The sequence below is a fragment of the Polyergus mexicanus genome, unplaced genomic scaffold (assembly GCF_030449975.1).
Source record: "Polyergus mexicanus isolate NDT 795.1 unplaced genomic scaffold, iyPolMexi1.0 SCAF_23, whole genome shotgun sequence".
In the NCBI taxonomy this organism is placed as follows: domain Eukaryota; kingdom Metazoa; phylum Arthropoda; class Insecta; order Hymenoptera; family Formicidae; genus Polyergus; species Polyergus mexicanus.
The window spans coordinates 5,039,858-5,059,085 of record NW_027223343.1 but is presented as its reverse complement, the minus strand read 5'-3'; the positions used below and the strand labels follow the sequence as shown (position 1 = coordinate 5,059,085).

General features: G+C 29.6%; 3 protein-coding genes across 4 annotated transcripts; 2 read left to right on the top strand and 1 right to left on the bottom strand.

Annotated features, from left to right (window-relative positions):
* Positions 1–1,233: 1,233 nt before the first annotated feature.
* On the bottom strand, positions 1,234–10,678 carry LOC138942704 (uncharacterized). Its single transcript, XM_070313147.1, has 10 exons — positions 10,446–10,678; positions 9,342–9,395; positions 9,158–9,240; positions 8,409–8,593; positions 6,511–6,718; positions 4,407–4,567; positions 3,805–4,150; positions 2,037–2,208; positions 1,731–1,833; positions 1,234–1,494 (listed from the first exon to the last, which is right to left on the bottom strand). The coding sequence occupies exons 6-9, from the start codon at positions 4,450–4,452 to the stop codon at positions 1,765–1,767; spliced, it is 633 nt and encodes a 210-aa protein (XP_070169248.1). The 5' UTR covers positions 4,453–4,567; positions 6,511–6,718; positions 8,409–8,593; positions 9,158–9,240; positions 9,342–9,395; positions 10,446–10,678; the 3' UTR covers positions 1,234–1,494; positions 1,731–1,764.
* Positions 6,865–10,042, top strand: LOC138942701 (juvenile hormone epoxide hydrolase 1-like). The gene is made up of 6 exons (XM_070313142.1): positions 6,865–7,140; positions 7,249–7,441; positions 8,349–8,697; positions 8,790–8,983; positions 9,137–9,377; positions 9,488–10,042. The coding sequence occupies exons 1-6, from the start codon at positions 6,949–6,951 to the stop codon at positions 9,711–9,713; spliced, it is 1,395 nt and encodes a 464-aa protein (XP_070169243.1). The 5' UTR covers positions 6,865–6,948; the 3' UTR covers positions 9,714–10,042.
* A 278-nt stretch (positions 10,679–10,956) lies between the features above and the next one.
* On the top strand, positions 10,957–19,224 carry LOC138942700 (protein HID1). Of its 2 annotated transcripts, XR_011448374.1 has the most exons (14): positions 10,957–11,047; positions 11,202–11,494; positions 12,186–12,545; positions 12,729–12,782; positions 12,862–13,085; positions 13,296–13,537; positions 13,983–14,213; positions 14,608–14,733; positions 15,012–15,268; positions 15,615–15,858; positions 16,002–16,150; positions 16,285–16,454; positions 16,865–17,149; positions 18,906–19,224. XR_011448374.1 is itself a non-coding variant. In XM_070313141.1 (13 exons), the coding sequence occupies exons 2-13, from the start codon at positions 11,429–11,431 to the stop codon at positions 17,085–17,087; spliced, it is 2,346 nt and encodes a 781-aa protein (XP_070169242.1). In that variant the 5' UTR covers positions 10,957–11,047; positions 11,202–11,428; the 3' UTR covers positions 17,088–18,897. The 2 variants fall into 2 exon arrangements, 1 of the variants encoding a protein (XP_070169242.1); XM_070313141.1 differs by lacking the exon at positions 18,906–19,224 and having other exon boundaries at positions 16,865–18,897.
* The last annotated feature ends 4 nt before the right edge of the window (positions 19,225–19,228 follow it).

Genomic DNA, 19,228 nt, shown 5'->3' with positions numbered 1-19,228 from the left:
GGGAGGGATAAACTTTTCTAATGAAACTTTCGTGCGCATGCGTGAAATTATGGCTATGGTTGAAAAGACGCTAGAAATGCTTCGAAGCATTTGATTGACCAATCAGGACAAAAAGAATAAAGATTTCTCTATTCTGATTGGTTAATGTAATGCTTCGAAGCGTCTTCGAATCTCTAGCGTCTTCTCGACCACAGCCTATTGAACACGTGACGTCAAAGCCTACACAGTCGTGACAGAATATTATGAATCTTTTAATATTTTTAGTAGTAAGTATAGAACAAATTAAATAATTATAATATATATTTGTTTCATTTCATTGCAACATTTGTGATACTACATTATTATTTTATCGTTTATAAGCTATTATTTTAACATTTATATAGTAAAACAAATATATAATATTGTTTCAAGTTTTAATGGCCTCAAAAAAAAATATATTTATTAATGTATAATAAAAGCTTTTTTTATTTCTTAAAAATAAATAGCTTTTTAAAAATTATTTTTCTATTTTTAAATATAATATAGTTATTTTTGCCATATTTGATCTAGACCAATCAGCAAAAAATTGAAGATATATGGTATTAAATGTTATTTTCAATAAAAAGCACTTTGACACTAAAATTAAATTAAGAATTTATATTACATTCGTAAAATTTTTATTCATATACATATTTATTATTTTATTATTATACATATATACATTATTGTACAATTTGTTACAAAAGAAGTAATTGATTATTGAAATTAGAGATACAATAAGATACAAATAATAATTTCATTGTGCGATCTTAACGTACAACTTATTTATTAAAAAATAAGGTAGCCAAATTCTAAAAATCTAATATACGTTATTTTACATGTTATGTATTCTACTATTAAAATCTAAAATTTAATTATATTTTCTTTAAATTTGTAACAAACATTTTTTTTTATTTTTAGGAATAAAAAGTAGAAGACTCGATAGTTTCGAAAAGATAGTAAGAAAATCATAAAATAGAAAAATATAAATTATCTTTTGCTAGGATTATATCTTACAATAAAAAAGTCAACATATTTAAGTTTTTTAAAAAATAATTTAAAACTAAGTAACTATATGAAGTTAATTTTTCAATTCATTTAAAATTAATTCATTAATTACATTAATTTATTGATTAAAAATTATTAAGTTTAATTAATAAATCTTGAATTTATTTTAAATAACTTAAAATGCCAATTTTTCTTATTGTTATAATGCAGCAAAATTTGTTAGAAAAATTCTTCATCTTATAAATAGATTGCGTTGTTGATATATATATATATATAGTTTCAAGTTATTGAATTTTCTCTAATGCACATAAAATATGTTTTAGCTATAAATAACTATAAGCGATAGTTATAGACTTTTATATCTATAACTTTAGCAATATCACAGATTAATGGGAATGTTATATCAATTTGCCATAACAATGCCATTCATTGTTTAATGCAAACCTCAATAGATGATATGTATGATAGCTGTTAAACACAATAGATCATTAATAATAATTACCCTTTTATATAAAACGAAACAAGAAAGTAAAGAAAAATATTTAATTAAGAATATATTTAACAATATTCTGTAAAATTATCTATAGTAACTAAAAATTATATAAATTTAATCTAAATGTAATAATGAATACAAATAGTAGTAAATATATATATAATGAATGTAAATAGAAAATATATTATATAAAAGAATAGTTGATACTCACCTGACCTGTCAAAAAACAGAGGAAGCAAATACTGTCATACAGTTTGACGTTGGGGTTCGCGAACAAATTCCCCATTATCATCAGAAGATTCTTGTGATGTAGCCTAATAAATAAACAAGCCAATTAAAACCAGTTTATCTAGTATATTTAGATGATATATATATATAATGTATGTAAATGTATATATATATACATATGTATGTATAATGCATTTTAGATCAGCAATGTTTCCTTCAAACCCTTACTTCTTTGTAATATATATTCGAAAATATTTTTAACTCGTATTGTAATGGCATTTTTACTCACGTAATAAAATATCATTCTCATTGCCTCCCGTGTTCTGCGTCTGGCTAGCATATTATTGTACGTTTCTCTAGCGTCCCAAATACTACCTGGTTCAATATCGTTTGCAGTAATTGTATATATACGAGAACGCATCCGTTGACAGTATTGTGTGGCACAACAGAACAAATCGATTCTAAAGGTGATAGAAAGTTTTAATACTTAATTATACATGTAAAGTAAGTTTTGCAAACATAGATAAGTACAATACTGAAAGAATAAAAAAAATATCACAATAAAATGTGATGATAAAAAAATTGTTGATTACTAAAATTACTAAATTAATTAAAGAAAATATAAATAATATAATTTTTAAAACATGTAGTAAAAGATGGTTAAGAACATTCGCCTTCATTTCAGATGAAATTGGTAAGAAATTTGTTGTGTAAGAATAAATATATCAAGTTTAGTGTTTTTTCAATCTCTCTAACAAAGTATCTCCGTAATTTTATCTTTAATTGCGTGAAAATTGCTTAATGCCACTGTCCAAAATTACTGAAAGATGGACAAATTCGTTTTGATTCAGAGCAGAATTGTTTCTTAATCGGTCCCTTACCTTGCTCCAATCCCAAAGCGAGATGTCCGGTTGTGTACATACCGGTTGTGTGAATCATTTAAGATAACTTGGATTACTCATCGATGATTGCGACGAGTAGAGAATGTACAAGAGTATTTATATATATATTAATATATATCTGTAATTATTTATATGTTTTCCAAATTTATTTGAATATATCCAACTAAATAAACAGTTTAGCTAAATAGTTAGGACTACTGGAGTTCGATAAATTGATATACAGTAGCAGCAAGTTTTTGAAAAGTCATTGCATGTTAATAAGGAGAAAGATGCGCAGCGTTTATAACAGCCAAGTTTGAATATTACTGTGCAAAAAAAAATGTTATATCAGAAGATAACATATCATTATCATGATCATGATAGAAGCACCAAGAAGTAACAGACAGAAATTGAGCAAAAAGATTGCACAAATAAATTCTTATTTTCAAATCAGCATTTGCTAATAGTACAAGAAAATAGAGAGATCAAATGCAAAGAAGTTTCAATAATATTTATTAAAATGATATTTATATCAAAGTAATAACTTTGATAGAGCAAGCTATTCAGATTGAAGAATTTTGCATAATTTTAATAATCAAAATGATATTAAACATTCTAGAGAAAAATCAGATATATCATAATAAGAACCTCAGAGTACTTATGATTTATAAAGGTGATTAAAGCATAGTCAGTTTAATCTGAGATGAATCATTGAATATGAGATCGACAAAAAATATTTTAATTCTCATGTCGTAATATAAGTAGAACGAAATAATTAGTTGATTGCGTGATAACCCACAGAAACAATTTTTTAATAGCCAAATTGAAATCAAAAAATGGTCATCGAATATGGTGTGACGAGGCACGATGATGTAATACCAAAATAAAGCGACTTGAAAAAGCAGAAGAGTAAGATAAAGAAATTTCGAAAAGAACAAACAGATATGCTGAGTCAACCTGTTGACCTGACCTGATAAAACGATTGTGTTTGCATGGCGTATCTTGTAAAGCATACAAAATAAGTTCCCATAACCATCCTTTTGCATATTCTTAACTTTTTTTCTCTTAATTTGTTAATAACTTTAATAACTTACGAATTAAAATCTTACATAATTATATGATTAGAAAATGTGTGTGTATAAGCGTTCATATTATATATACAAAGAATTGACTTACCTGATATAATCATTTTTAATACCCATAATGATCAGGATCAATAGTAAAACTATTAATAGTGCACCTTGTATTATAGCTTGAGTTACCATTCTACGTTTTCTCTCTTTTTTATACATTTCTTGCATGCTGACTATATATTTTTTCGGTAGAACTTTATTCTCATATTGGGTACGATTTTCATGCTCTATACTTGTATTATTCAATATCGTATTCTGTACGGTATTTAATTCTATAATATTTTCCGCATCATACATCATATTTAATTCCATATTGTGTATCTTACTTATTAATACCGTATTGTTTTTTGTATTGTTACTATTCATCAAGTTTATACTCCTTACAATGTCTAGAAAAAATAATTATAAGATTTAAAAACATAATTATTAATTTAGTATACATCCATCATTAATTTTGGTATGGTAATAAAAGTTTATTATAAATAAATGCGCGCTTATTATTAATATATATCAAGATTACTAATAATAAATTAAGTTTGTTATTAAATCAATAGATCAATTTTTTAGATACGAAAATTTGTTATTAGTAAATTAATTTTGTTAATTAGCAAATTAAAGTTTGAACGATATAAAATATCACCTTACCGGGCATCAAAATTACGAAGACGATAGTCCACAATTTTTGCCACATTATAATGTGTAGTTATGGCTTAGATGTCTCTTTAAAAAAATTTAATTGGAAGACAAATCTCCGCTTTTTTAATTAGATCGTTATTAGAATCGCAATTCCATCCTGTATTAATCATCTGAAATTAAAGACGTAATTATTTTAGATGTTGAAATCGTGGAATGCATAGAAAATGCAACAGTTTTACAGCTCACACAAATTTGTCTCGAAAAATAGATATATACGAGAGATATATCTATCGTAATAAAATAGAAATAGTATAAAAGGTAATAAAATATATATCTAAAAAAAGAAATAAAAAATGCAATCAGATTAAAAAATTTCATAAAATATTCATGTGTACAAGTCAATTAGGTATAAATAATAATGCTTACTATAAATTTTTCACTCTTTTAAATATTTTTAATGGAATACTCTACTTTATGTTATGCTGTTCTTTAAGTCTTTTTAAATATCCTTTGGAGAAATCAGGATGTTCAATGAAAATCAAAAATTTCGCGCAACGGCATAGTACGTTATAAATCAATAATCAAATATAAATAATAATAATAATAATGATCAATATTGTATATATAGGATCAAGTTTTATCAATATTGGACAAATATATAATATCAATTAATATTATAATAATTACGATAATTATGCTTTTTAAAGATATTCAATTCCCCATTACCTTTTTTTATCAAATTATATATTACCATAGAAACAATGTAAAATCAAAACGAAATATTTGAATCCATTAAATATCATGAAACGTAAAATAATAATACTTGTATAATTAGTGATAAAACTATCGGTGTTGGTCAAGTCTTGACAGGAAAGACACGTGTTCCATTGGTCGAATGGTGGCCATATACCAGCTGTTTTTATCACATGAACAATTGTAACAAATAACGCGAAATTAGCGGCACTAAAGACAGGGTATTAAAATAAACACGTGGCAATTAATATATAAAATAAGACGTTATTTATCAAGGCGCGGTTGTGTCTTTTACCGGTTAAAGAGGATGGATGCACTTGTCTCTGCGCCCTTCGACATATGCAACGAGAGAACAATGACGAACATTCGCTTGTAAATACGTGCAAGGTCCTCGGTTTCAAATCGGCGCATTTGCATAGACTCTACTGTGGTTCTATTAGGGTGAAATTATCTGTCCTTGGATATATGCCCGTGTCGAATTTTGCCTGCTTACAATCTTTACCTCGCCACGAATCTCGAAATAGTGCGAAGGTTCGCTCTGTTCCAACTATATGCCGGATTTTATCAGCTTGGACCCAAGAATAAGTCACATTTCCGTTTGTCGCATAACAATCCGATCTGCTAGAGCTAACGGATTCGCTCCCGAATTTTTTTCAACCAATACCCCGAGCGATACCTGAATCAAGACCCCGGCCCTCTATGTTGCCCATTGTTATTGTATACAAAGTATGATGTCCCGCTGTCCCCCTGAATTCCGGGTCGTCACGCTCGTCATCGTCAGCATTTCCTAAACTTTTTTACGTTTGGAGAACATTGCATGATCATTTATTTTGTTAATATTTTTGGAAATATATATACATGTAATTGTTTATGTAAGATGACCTCATAAGTATAAATCAAAAGAAATAAGATGATCTCTCTCTTCAATTTATTCTTCCATTTCATTTAATCTATAATACTAAAGTTGTTTGTTTACAATAAACTTCCAACTTTGATATACATATATCTTTTTATAGGAATTGATTATTAATTATAAAATAATTATTATTATAATTATATAACTATAATTATTTATAAGATAAAATATGAATGAGAAAAATTATATGCATATTACTGATGTACATATTTACAAAGACAAAGTAACAATTCAAATAAAAATTATAAGTCTCATTCGCTTACAATTAGTCATTTTATATATATGATTACGTAATCATGTGCAACAAATGTGGAGTAGTATGCGAACGCTCTCACAAATACTGAGCTCTAAACGCGCATATATTTTATTACACACACATACTTGACTACTTTATTATACTACTGTTATGCATGCAACTGGAAAAGAAACTTTCGGAGACGTTACTTTATCTCTCTTCTTCTCTCTCTCCCAACACAAACTGCCTTATTAAGAGAGAAATACGCTCAGTTACTTGATGATAAATAAATGCTGTTGAAAAGCTCTTTTGGCGAAGCACTTATACGAAGCTTTCAATAAAAAGGGTGCTTAAAAAAAAGCAATATTATCTCTTTGGATATTCTCTGTCCAAGCTTCCTTTATAGAAAATTTTTTTCTGAAAAATTCGTATAGAAAAATATGTTAATAATACGGAAGTTAAGAAAATTAAGAATATGAATTGTTAAGAATCTGGCTGTTAAAAATACGGAGATGTTCACTGCTGCAAATTACAAGTCATCAAATTTGTGCAGCGTATGCCAGATGCCAGTGCATATCGAGATATTATACAGGTATTATCTCGCGCGCTTTTCTGACAACCAAAATTAATCAAAGTTCGTGGGCGAAATGGATTATTCTTTAGCAATTGCGATTTCTATCTGTTGCTGTTCAGTTGTCTACGCTTTAATAAGATACTACTATTCATCTAATGATAAAAGGGATAAATTATTAGAGTTATCGGATACTTGGTGGACGCCCGGTACCGAAAACTCTGTCAGCAATGATATCAGACCATACGAGATCACTTTCTCCGAAGAGGTAATTCGTCGTTAATCAACACAATTTGACATAATTAAAAAGGCTGATTTAATAGAAAAGCTTGAATAAATTAAGCGATTATTAAGTGGAAAAAATTATTATTTCCAGCTCGTGAAAGATTTAAAGTATCGATTAAAACATACTAGATCTCTGACACCGCCGTTGAAAGACGTTGCCTGGAATTATGGTACTAACACGGATGTTCTACGCAAATTTTTAGATTACTGGGCAGATGATTACAATTTCCAGGAACGTCAGAAATTTATGAATCAATATCCACATTTTAAAACTAATATCCAAGGTAAAGAATATATATAATCATTAATAGAGAGAAATCAAAGTAAATCACATTCTTTTTCGAGATTCCATGTATTATTTTATAACTTATTGTTTTCAATCTATCATAATGAAAATTAATAATTATTTTCTCTCTCTCTCTCTTTTATCTTTTATATCAAAATATTATTAAGATATATTAATGTCAAATATATATATTTTCTGAAAACTCGGTATTATTTATCCGAAAATTTATATGGAAATGAGTGAGAAAATGATAATATATCTATTATAAATTGAATGATTATTTCATTGAATAATATGTAATGTAAAATATATACTTGCAAAGTTTAATTTTTTTTTAATATTGATAAAATATCTAATGGTGCGCGTGTATAGCATCGTAAACATATGATCACATTATTTTTTTAAATATTAAATAAAGTAGATTTTTTGATTCTATTTAACTAAAATATTTTGAGTATTTTTAATTGTATGGAAATTAATTACAGTGGAAAAATTCTACAACAAAAATATTACAAAGTCAAAATAATTTTCAAATTATAAGCGGTTGAAGGTAATAAAAACTATAAAAATTAAAATTAGAGAGATTTGTATGATAAGAATTTCCTTGATAAGAGTTAAGGAAATTACAGATAGGGCTGAATTTGAGCCTTAATGCGGTACGTGGTGCGTAAAAATAATTTTTTTTTTTTTTTTTTAAGATAAGCTATATCTCTAATATTCCTGAAGATAACAAACTTTGTTCAATCGTTAGCAATTCAAACCTGTAAAGCAAAGTCCACAAATTCAAGGCCGTATAATTATGCATCTGCGCATGCCACACACAATCATATTATTATTCCAACTCGTACAACTAATTTGGATTTATTTATAGCTGATTATAAATTACTATGTATCCTGTAATTTAGGATTGGACATACACTTCATTCGCGCAAAACCAAGTAATGCGGACGAAAAACGGGTCTTACCATTGTTAATCTTACATGGGTGGCCTGGCTCCATAATAGAATTTTACAAGATCATCCCTTTATTGACAACGTCGAGACCAGAGTATGATTTCGTATTCGAAGTGATAGCGCCTTCCTTGCCTGGATTCGGTTTCTCCAGTGCAGCTACAATACCTGGCCTCTCGTACATTCAGATGAGTGTGGTCCTGAAAAATCTCATGTTGAGGCTCGGTTATGATAAATTTTACATACAAGGGGGCGATTGGGGCGCGTCGATCACCAATGCTATATCCACTCTGTTTCCGCAACAGTAAGATTATTGCCCTGTCTAATTATATCACTAAATTTAAAAATGACCAGCATCGATGTGTAAAAATTGTGAACATATTGTGCAAATTGTAGCGTACTGGGCATGCATTCCAATCTGTGCTTGGTAATGAAAAGACAGATTCTAATGAAACGAATGCTGTATGGGTATCTTTCTTCTTTCTTGCCTTGGGCGAAAAAATCTGGCAAATCACAAGCATTTTCATACAAAAGTTTCTTAGTAGAAACTGGATATTTTCATATCCAAGCTACAAAGCCAGATACAGTTGGTACGTATTGCTATTAATATATAATTATACACAAAAAGAAGTCAACTTTTTATATATTTCATTGAATAAAAATCAAAGATTTTTTAAATACATTCTTGTATTGAACGAGTAACATCAGTATCATTAACATTGTGTCGTCAATATGTGTTTCAGGGGTAGGGCTAACTGACTCACCTGCTGGTTTGGCAGCATATCTTATTGAGAAATTTTCTGGTGGTACAAACATTTCTTATAAATACAGGACAGATGGTGGACTTCTGGAAAAATTTACATACGACGAGTTGATTGATAATTTAATGATTTATTGGGCATCCAATAACATTACTACAGCCATGAGAATATACGCTGAAATGTTTACCAAGGAAAATTTAGTGTTGGGAAATCTCCTAACTTCGTACGTATATAATGATCACTGCAAATTACAATAATTCTATTATACATACTATTGTAGCACAATGATTTTCATAATAAGTTGTAATTGTTAAAATTGGCATATTTTTACAGAACATTGGTAAAAGTTCCCAGTGCTTGTGCACAGTTTCCCAATGAAATAATGGAGCAGCCCCCAAATTTACTCAGAACACGATTCGTGAATCTTTTACGCGTTTCTAAAATGCCTCGTGGTGGTCATTTTGCAGCATTCGAAGAGCCTGAATTACTTGCAAATGACATATGGGCCTCTATTAACGACATGGAAGCGTGGAACAAAAAACATAATGAAAATTTGTGATTTAATTTAACGCCTGCACGTGTGCACACGAGAATAAGAAAAGTTCAAATTTGTATTCGGATCTTTAGAAGAGTTTTCAGAAACAGTTTATAAAAGAAAGGTAAGAAGTAATGTAAGAAAGCCTGAATTTAAAGTATAATTTTTCTTTCGTTTTTTCATAGATACATAACTGTACATATATTCCAAGCCTTTTTCTGTTTTAAAACAGCAATATATTTTTTAAAGAGATATGTAGATTCTACTAATATAATGTTAATACGTTTATATATATAAAATATATATATAGATGACTTATTTTCAGCTTGTTTTATTAAGAAAAATGATGTACTTTTTGTATAAATACAAATAAATGCGTTTCAATAATTAAATGTTGAAAAAAACCAAATAAATATATTATTTTTTTCATTTTTCTCAATGCATCTTATGATTTTGCAAGATGCAATCCTATTTATAATTTTCTCGATTATTTTAACCTATGTATAAATATTCTGATAATTATATATATTCTAATATATAATTATATTAAGATATTTATATACATCATTAATGTATATTTTACATGTATGTTTTTTATGTTATACACGCAAATGGAATATGTATTTATAATAAAATTACAAAATTATAAAATTCGGTATAGAATATCTATTTATAATAAAATTATAAATAAATATTCTATATCGAATTTTATCGTGAATTATGGATCTAAAAATTTAAAGTGAACTCTAGACCTACTTGGTTTAGATTTCAAAACGGTATGACATTTCCACCCCGAGGTAAATTTTACATGGCCGACCTGGAATCAATCAGAAAGGTTCGAAAAAGTTTCGGAACGGCCACCGAGTAAAATTTTTCTCGTAGAGGACGCTTTGAAACGTAATATCAATAACGATAGATAACGATAAGAAAAGTATATAAAAAAATCATAAAAGTTTGTCTTCTGCGGGAATCAGGCGTCAGGCGGTGAACAAGCACTACAAACATAAACTACAAAAACACTAGTGCATCTGCGTACACTATTTGCACGTTTCATTGGTTCGGTTCCAGCCAATCAGTCGCTCGGATGTTACAAGATGGCGACTTTTGCGAAAGCACCAAAATGATTATTTTCTTCAATCGATCTTTTTTCAATGAGAATGACATATGGGCCTGACACGTGCAATCGATCTGATATATGTATATCTTGTATGAGAATTTGTTTTCTCGATGAAAAAAAAAGCGCAACGCTCGAACATACTTACACATATTTTAATTTGAAAAAGATGACAAGATGCAGAATTGAAGAGAACGAATTTTTGCCCTGGGGCCCGATTCTTGAATTCATTCGCAAGAGAAACGTATGCGCAAATTCCATTCTTATGAGAAATCTACAAGTTGATTACCTAAGAGCCATGCAATAGCCAATCAACTTGCGATTTTTCTGTAAGAGCAGAATGTGCGCATACGTTTCTCTTGCGAATGAATTCAAAAATCAAGTCTCTGTATTTCTAGCTTTGCGGACGAGATCGATGACATTTTACGCAGAGCTTCAATTTTCATCTGTCATTTTCGCGCGAGATAACGCAATATTGGCAGCTCTGTCTTAGCTGTCACTAGCTATTACTGTCACAATACAAACATGGCGACAATGATGTTCATTTAAAGAGCAGCAACGCGTTTTTACTCTCCTTTTTGCTACGACGAAATTGTATTGTTATCGACGATAACGGAGGTGCATCATGGGCAATGCCGACACAAAGTTGAATTTCCGAAAAGCCGTGGTGCAATTAACGTCAAAAACTCAGGTAAACAAAAAAATTAGTTACTTGTTTACATATCTGATCGGGTAACATATGATCGGTTGACAGATCGATAGCAGAGCAAAATTTTCTTAACACTATTGTGGATCAAAGAGAGAGAATCTATTACGAATCCAGAAAAATCTATATTTTTTTATCATTAAATTTGTGACTGAACTTATGATTAAATACTATAACCAAAAATATATTATCTTTTGCAAGACGCAAAAGAATTTGTCAAGGCATTCAACGTTAAATATATGGCTACTTCTCTCAGGATATCTCTTATTTGATTATTTTATATATATCTTGTCTTATATATTTTAAGACCAAGATTCAAGAGTCAAAAGATTGATGTTAATCCAAAGATTATAAAAACATCATTATACTTTTACAAAATTTGTTGAATTGTAATAGTGTAATAACACAATAATAGTGAATGTAATAATAAAAGAAAACTATAAAAATTGTAATATGTAATAATAAAAAGTAGCCTTCTTCTCTATATATAATCTATATGTAAGTTATATTTTAACATTAAAATATTAATATATTTTTATGATACTGAAGAGATTGTTACTAGAAAAATATTATCTTTCTTAAAATATTTAAATTGTTATTAATATATTATTTTATACAATTTTTATTTAAAATTACATAACATGTATCAATATTTATACATAATATACATTAATAGGTGATTGATTCTTCGGACGATATTTTCTGGGATCAATTCTGGTCCGAGAATGTGACTAATGTGCAAGATATATTCACTCTGATCCCAGCTCCGGAAATTCGTATTTTAAGAGAAGAGGCGCCTTCTAATTTGGCTACGTTATGTTACAAAGCAGTTGAGAAGTTAGTTAAGGCAGTGGACAGTAGTTGTAGGACTCAACAGGAGCATCAAACTGTCTTGAATTGTTGTCGCTTGTTGACACGTATATTACCTTACATATTTGAAGATCCTGATTGGAAAGGCTTTTTCTGGTCCAGTTTACCTGGCAAAGATGATGAGGAGAGTTTGCCACTGGCGCATTCTCTGTTGAATTCTATTTGCGTAAGATATTTAAAATAGATAATTGAGTATATATAACAATTCTAGAAATTTTATAATAAAAAAATGGATGACAAATTATATAAATATACTACTTTTAAAAAATTATTTAATGATAAATTTGATCAACATTTTTTTACACAATACATGAAAACCTATTCTAAACAATGTATGTTTTTGTTTTAGGATTTGTTATTCTGTCCTGATTTTACAGTAGCTGCAAATAGGAAATCAGGCCCGGTAAATTTTATTAGCTATTGGAGTTTTCATAATAAGAAAGAAGGGCAGAACATATTGTTACACATTGTTATTTTTACAGGACAAAGTCGACGAATTGCAATCGATAGATAGCTGTGAATATATATGGGAAGCGGGAGTGGGTTTCGCATATTCACCACCAAGATATCCCATTCTGGATTCGAATCGCACGGAATTGCTGAAACTTTTGTTAACATGCTTCAGCGAAACTATGTACAATCCACCGATGGATCCATCGATCACGCCGAATAAATGGATTCAACATTTGACTAGCAGCGAAAACAGGTACAATTTATTTTTCTTATTTTGATTAATTACTACATTAATCACATATGTATTTATATAATATACATATTCTCTTGATTAAATTCTCTTGATACATATTCTTATTATCTATTTATATCTTTATGTACAAAATATTGTAGTTTGATATTATTATATATTTTTGTTAATAATTTATATATGCTAATTATACATGTGTGTGATTTTTCGCAGACACGCATTGCCAATGTTTACCTCGCTATTAAATACGGTATGTGCGTACGATCCTGTTGGTTATGGAGTACCATACAACCATTTGTTGTTCGCCGATTCCTTGGAACCATTGGTCGATGTCGCGCTGCAAATCTTGATAGTAACATTGGATCATGATACCACCGGCGGAGCACCGTTGGATGAGGGGGCAATCGGAGACAATTTGTTCATCAATTATTTGAGTCGAATTCATCGTGATGAAGGTGAATTTATCTATTATCTTTATTATTTATTTTATATATTTTGGCTGTCCCAGATATTTTTTTATTATAACAAATTCTTTGTTCGATATAGAATCAATTTTTATGCAGCAAAAATTATTTTTTCTACGACACTATTAACAACAGTTTTTTAAATATTTTTCTGTGATTAGATTCTAATTAAAGTTCTGTCAAAATAATACATACTTGAAATTAAATGAGAGATAAGATTTTGATTTCTTATATCCTAAAGATTTTTTGATGTTCTCGTAAAAAATATATTTTTAATTATTTATAATTAAGAAAATTATTAAAATTTCAATACTTTTATAAAAAACTATCAACTTGTAAATGGAGAACGAATTTATACAAGTGCAAAAAAATATAAAGAGATTTGCATGTATCATATAAAAGAAGAAGATTGAAACATTACTTTTTTCTCTTACAGATTTTCAATTTGTCTTAAAGGGTATTACCAGACTATTAAACAATCCACTAATGCAAACATATCTGCCAAACTCGACCAAGAAAGTGCATTTTCACCAGGAACTACTAGTTTTCTTTTGGAAGATGTGTGACTACAACAAAAAGTTCTTATACTATGTATTAAAGAGCTCAGACGTTCTCGAAGTTCTCGTGCCGATTCTTTATCATTTAAACGATTCACGCGCTGACCAATGTAAAATTTTATTCCCTGTTTTTTCATTCAGTCATTTACATCGTTGATTCAATTCAACACATCAAGATACTTTAAATAAAATTTTATGTGAAATATGTCGTGTGTGTAAGAAATAATATTCTTTCTGTAGAGATAATATAGTACGAACAGTATCTTTCTTCGACAGAGTACAGAGCCATAGTATAAACTCGATTGTTCTTTAAACTATATATTTTAATTATAGAGAAAGAAAACATTAATTGATATTTTCTTCAAAGAGAAGAAATATTTTTATAGTATCTGATGATTGAATTGAAGCAGCGATACATTCATATGAATTATATATATATCACATTAGTGTTTTTTTTAATTAATTTGACTAATTGTCTACTTCTCAGCTTTCTCAATTTTTCAGCACGAGTTGGTTTGATGCACATTGGTGTATTTATTTTACTTCTTTTGAGTGGAGAACGTAATTTTGGAGTGAGATTGAATAAACCGTACACAGCTACAGTGCCTATGGATATTCCAGTTTTTACAGGTGTGTCATTTGTATATATTATATCTAATTTTAAGAAATAATCAGATTTTTAATGCAAAAAGCATAATAGTTTGAATCGCGTTTCCGATTGTAGAATTAATTAATATAAACATAAAATTGTTTTCTAAATTTAATTTATTTATCGTTAAATTTTTTTTTAAGTTTTTAATTTCTTGGTATTTTATATATAGTCACAATTCTAGCTGCAGTTTAAATATATTTTAGCGCATTTAAATAGTTAATGTGCCAAAGAATGCTATTCATTCTCTTTGTTTCAGGAACGCACGCCGACCTTTTAGTTACTGTATTTCACAAAATTATTACAACTGGTCATCAAAGACTGCAACCGTTATTCGATTGTCTGCTAACAATTCTAGTCAATGTTTCGCCATATCTCAAAACCTTATCCATGGTGGCGAGTACAAAACTGTTGCATCTTTTGGAAGCATTTAGTACACCATGGTTCCTTTTCTCAGCAGTCACCAATCACCACTTGGTGTTCTTTCTGCTCGAAATCTTTAACAATATTATTCAGGTAATTTTTTTATGTATAAAATGCTCTTTTAAATATACAATTGTTTTTTTCAATCACATATATAGAATTTCAAAATAAATATAAAATCGATACATAGCATTATCGCTTATGGAATTTAAAACGAACTTTCTTTTTATTAAGTTTGCAATTTACTTCTTCTTTCAATACGCTAGCTTATAATTTTAAGATTTGCAAAAATATAAATACTTTTTTTTGGAGATTATATTTAGTTTTATTCTTATGTATTTTTACTACATAGAATATAATATCAAGAAAAGAGTTAATGTGTGGTGGAGTTCTGTATAGCATATTAGATCTGCCGTTCATGTTGTTTTCGGGTTTTCAGTATCAATTCGACGGGAACAGTAATTTAGTGTACACTATAATACGCAAGCGGCAGGTATTTCACGCGCTCGCGAATTTACCTAGTGATTGCACCACAATCGCAAAGTCCCTCAGTAAGAGACAACGTCGTCATATGCCTGCAAACACGTCTAATGAGAACATCAGCGAAACCGCGATGGAAGGATCGCATCCCGCGCAACCCGCCGAACCTGGCACTTTGAAGGCGTCGCTATTGGAAACTCCTGGTGAGTCTTTCTTTGTATGTGATCTCGTAATTAGGTTCAAATGGTTTTTTTTTTTTTTTTTTTAATCGTTTACGATACATCATAGACGTAAAACTTCTATCTCCAGTTTTTCATATATTATTAATACAGCACATTGGTTGCAGGTATCGAGAAAATGACAGAGAAAGAATCGGCGCATCCATTGAGTCCGTCAGCCAACATTGATATTGGTAAATCTGTCAGTAATCTATCAGAGAACAAGACAGATATTGCGGAGGAATCGATGAACGCGACCAAAAATTCTGTAGTCCCGGTAAGAAACAGAGAAAGAGAGATAAAACTTTGTTGCTGATTTTTTAAGATCTATTGACACATAGTAACCAATATAAAAGGCAGATATGATAAATAAATATCGATAATAATAATAGAAATTTGTTTGATGCGCAGAAGGGTGGCATTCGTGTGGCTGAACAAGCAAATGCCAATGTGGATAACACAAATCAATGGGTGCCGTCCAGCGAATGGGTATGGCAGTGGAAGAGCAAGCTTCCGCTACAGACTATCATGCGACTGCTCCAAGTCCTTGTGCCACAAGTCGAGAAGATCTGCATTGACAAGTAAGTATCCTGATTCGATTTTTTAATTTCAGAGAAAATATAACTTAATACATCGAGAAACCAAAATTCTCATGAGAGAAAACTTTTTCACTTAATCATACATTTAACTATTATTGGTAATTATTTTTAGCTTATTCATATATTTTTCTTATTTACTCTCTGATATGATCTATTTAATTTAGTAATAAAATATAGTTTAATCTGAATAATTATCACTCTTTTATACAGATGTTTTATATTCTTTTATCGTATTGTGAATAATTAAAACATCCATAAATTAAATAGATAAATCGAAAGTTGTTTCGGACTTGAGTGCTTTGTTTCAATAATTAAAGAATTTTCGTACGAGAAATAACAATGTTTGTAATCACATTTTCACTTATATTCTCTATTATCAATTTTATTATTAGGGGACTGACAGACGAGAGTGAGATCTTGAAGTTCCTGCAACATGGTACCCTGGTCGGCCTATTACCGGTGCCGCATCCTATTCTCATCAGACGGTATCAAGCTAATGCCGGTACGACCGCATGGTTCCGTACATATATGTGGGGCGTTATATATCTAAGAAACGTCGAACCTCCTATATGGTACGATACAGATGTCAAGCTGTTCGAGATTCAGAGGGTCTAGGTAGCGAGAGACGCGTTATCATTCGCGCTCGAAATGCTATTTTATTGGCAGTGCGCAGAAAGGTGAGTCTCGTCGAACTCATTATTGTGTACGATACAGAGCCGTTCCTATAAATATTAATTAAATTTTCAAGAACAAAATGTGTGACACGCTTTTGTATAAGAACTTGAAGAGATATAAAACTTAATTTTTTCTCATACTTTTAAAATAAATAAGTTAAAGTAAAGAGATAATTAGAAATGTGGAATAAATTCTTTCGAGGTCTAAAAAAATGTATTATAAGACCATTAGAATTTTAAATTCAATTAATTGAAATTCAACTCATTGCCCGTCTATTTCGAGATATTTATTTTCGAGATTATTTAGTTTCATTTAAATAACTTCCAAAAAATTTAATAATTTTCTCAAATACATTTTTAATAAGCAAGAAACGGAAAGAATCGAATGTCAACTTTGATCAATGTTTATGCAAAGAGACACGTAACGAAATAAAGAGCGGTGTTGAGTCACGCTTCACTTCGTTTCCGATTATTTTTTACACAGCGAGAGCCTTCAAAATATTTTCATCTTGATGTAACATACATAAAACGCGTACAAGATTGTAAGCGTAGTTTAAAATCGATATCATATGGTTTATTATTATTATATCCTGAAGACTGTAATCTCTCATTTGTATCATAGTAATATATGTACCGTTAGTTATAGTGTGGAAAAGGCGTGTGTATATCGTCGGTCTTAAGGAAAAATACACTAATTAAATTAGACTAGCAGAGATAATGAGAAAAGCATATGCGTTGACTATAAATAAAAATTTATATTTTAAATTTTGCTTTTACATTTGGCATTTTATATATATTTACATATACATTTCGCTATTATAAATTATTTCTATTTTACATTTCTACATTCTTTATACTTTATATCATTAATATTCTAAATGCTGAGAAATAGTTAAGAATACTTTTTATATGATTATTTTTTTTCAAGAAAAAATTTTTGATACGATTGTTTCGTTAAGACCAGCGATATCGTAGAACGATTATCATTGTCGGACTCAATTAATCCATTTTTCGCGATGTATACATGAAACTAGGCTTTACGAGGGAGAACCTTTATTCGCGTTTTCGCACCACATTGTCGTATGTTCCGCTATGTACAACTGTAAAGATATAAACTGATAAGATAGACGCGAAGATAATACTTATTTATAATGAAAGAGTATTTGAACATGCTTTCGCGAAAGATATACTATATTTGTAACTATAAGTTGAGAGAATTTCTGGGTCTGCTCTTATTATATTCACTGCAACACCACGTGGCCTTTCTTCTTTCTGTTTCCCGAGCGCGAATTCATTTTTAGAAAAGTGTAAGTAATAAGAGAAGGCCCGATGAAAGAAGAAGGGAAAAAAAAAAAACAGTTTTTTGGAACTTTTTTGAAATCTTGCATGCGGCAAATCGACTGCATTTCTCTTAAACTGTAACGCAAAGAACTGATCTTAGATCTATTTGCTCTTCCTAGCTGCACTCTCTTAGACTTTCTATGATTCGAGATAAAACGAATGTGTATTTAAACATTCAGGATGATAAATTCTCCAGGAAATGGCTATGAATATAGTTCTAAGAAAAAAAGGAAAATAGCAAGATAAATAAAAGTAAAATTCACATTATACGATTTTGATTATTTCTTCCATCTTTTGCAAGATGCAAGCTGATCGATAATTTATCGTTAGGAGTAGATAAAATCCAAATAAATTATAACATAACTTAGAATTTGTTTTAAATTTTTAGGATTTTTAGAAATTGCTTTCTTATTTTTAGATGAAAACGCGAGGTTGTTCTGAAGTGCAGTTAGAAAGGACTATAATTTTTGTACATCATAGTACAATTATGACCTAGTAACGAAAAACGTTCACAAACACGAGATCTCACGTCAGTATGTATTATATGTATTTGCTCTTAAATATATACAGAATTATGACATAAAGAATCATTTACATGCGTGCATACACACTTTCTTTCTCTCTCGCATTCATAGAAAAGAAATATATAAAATCGTATTACATTTCGCTTGTAACTTTCTAACATCTCCGTCGTAAATTAGCGCGAGACGCTACATGCGCATATATCGTGAAACCACGCGA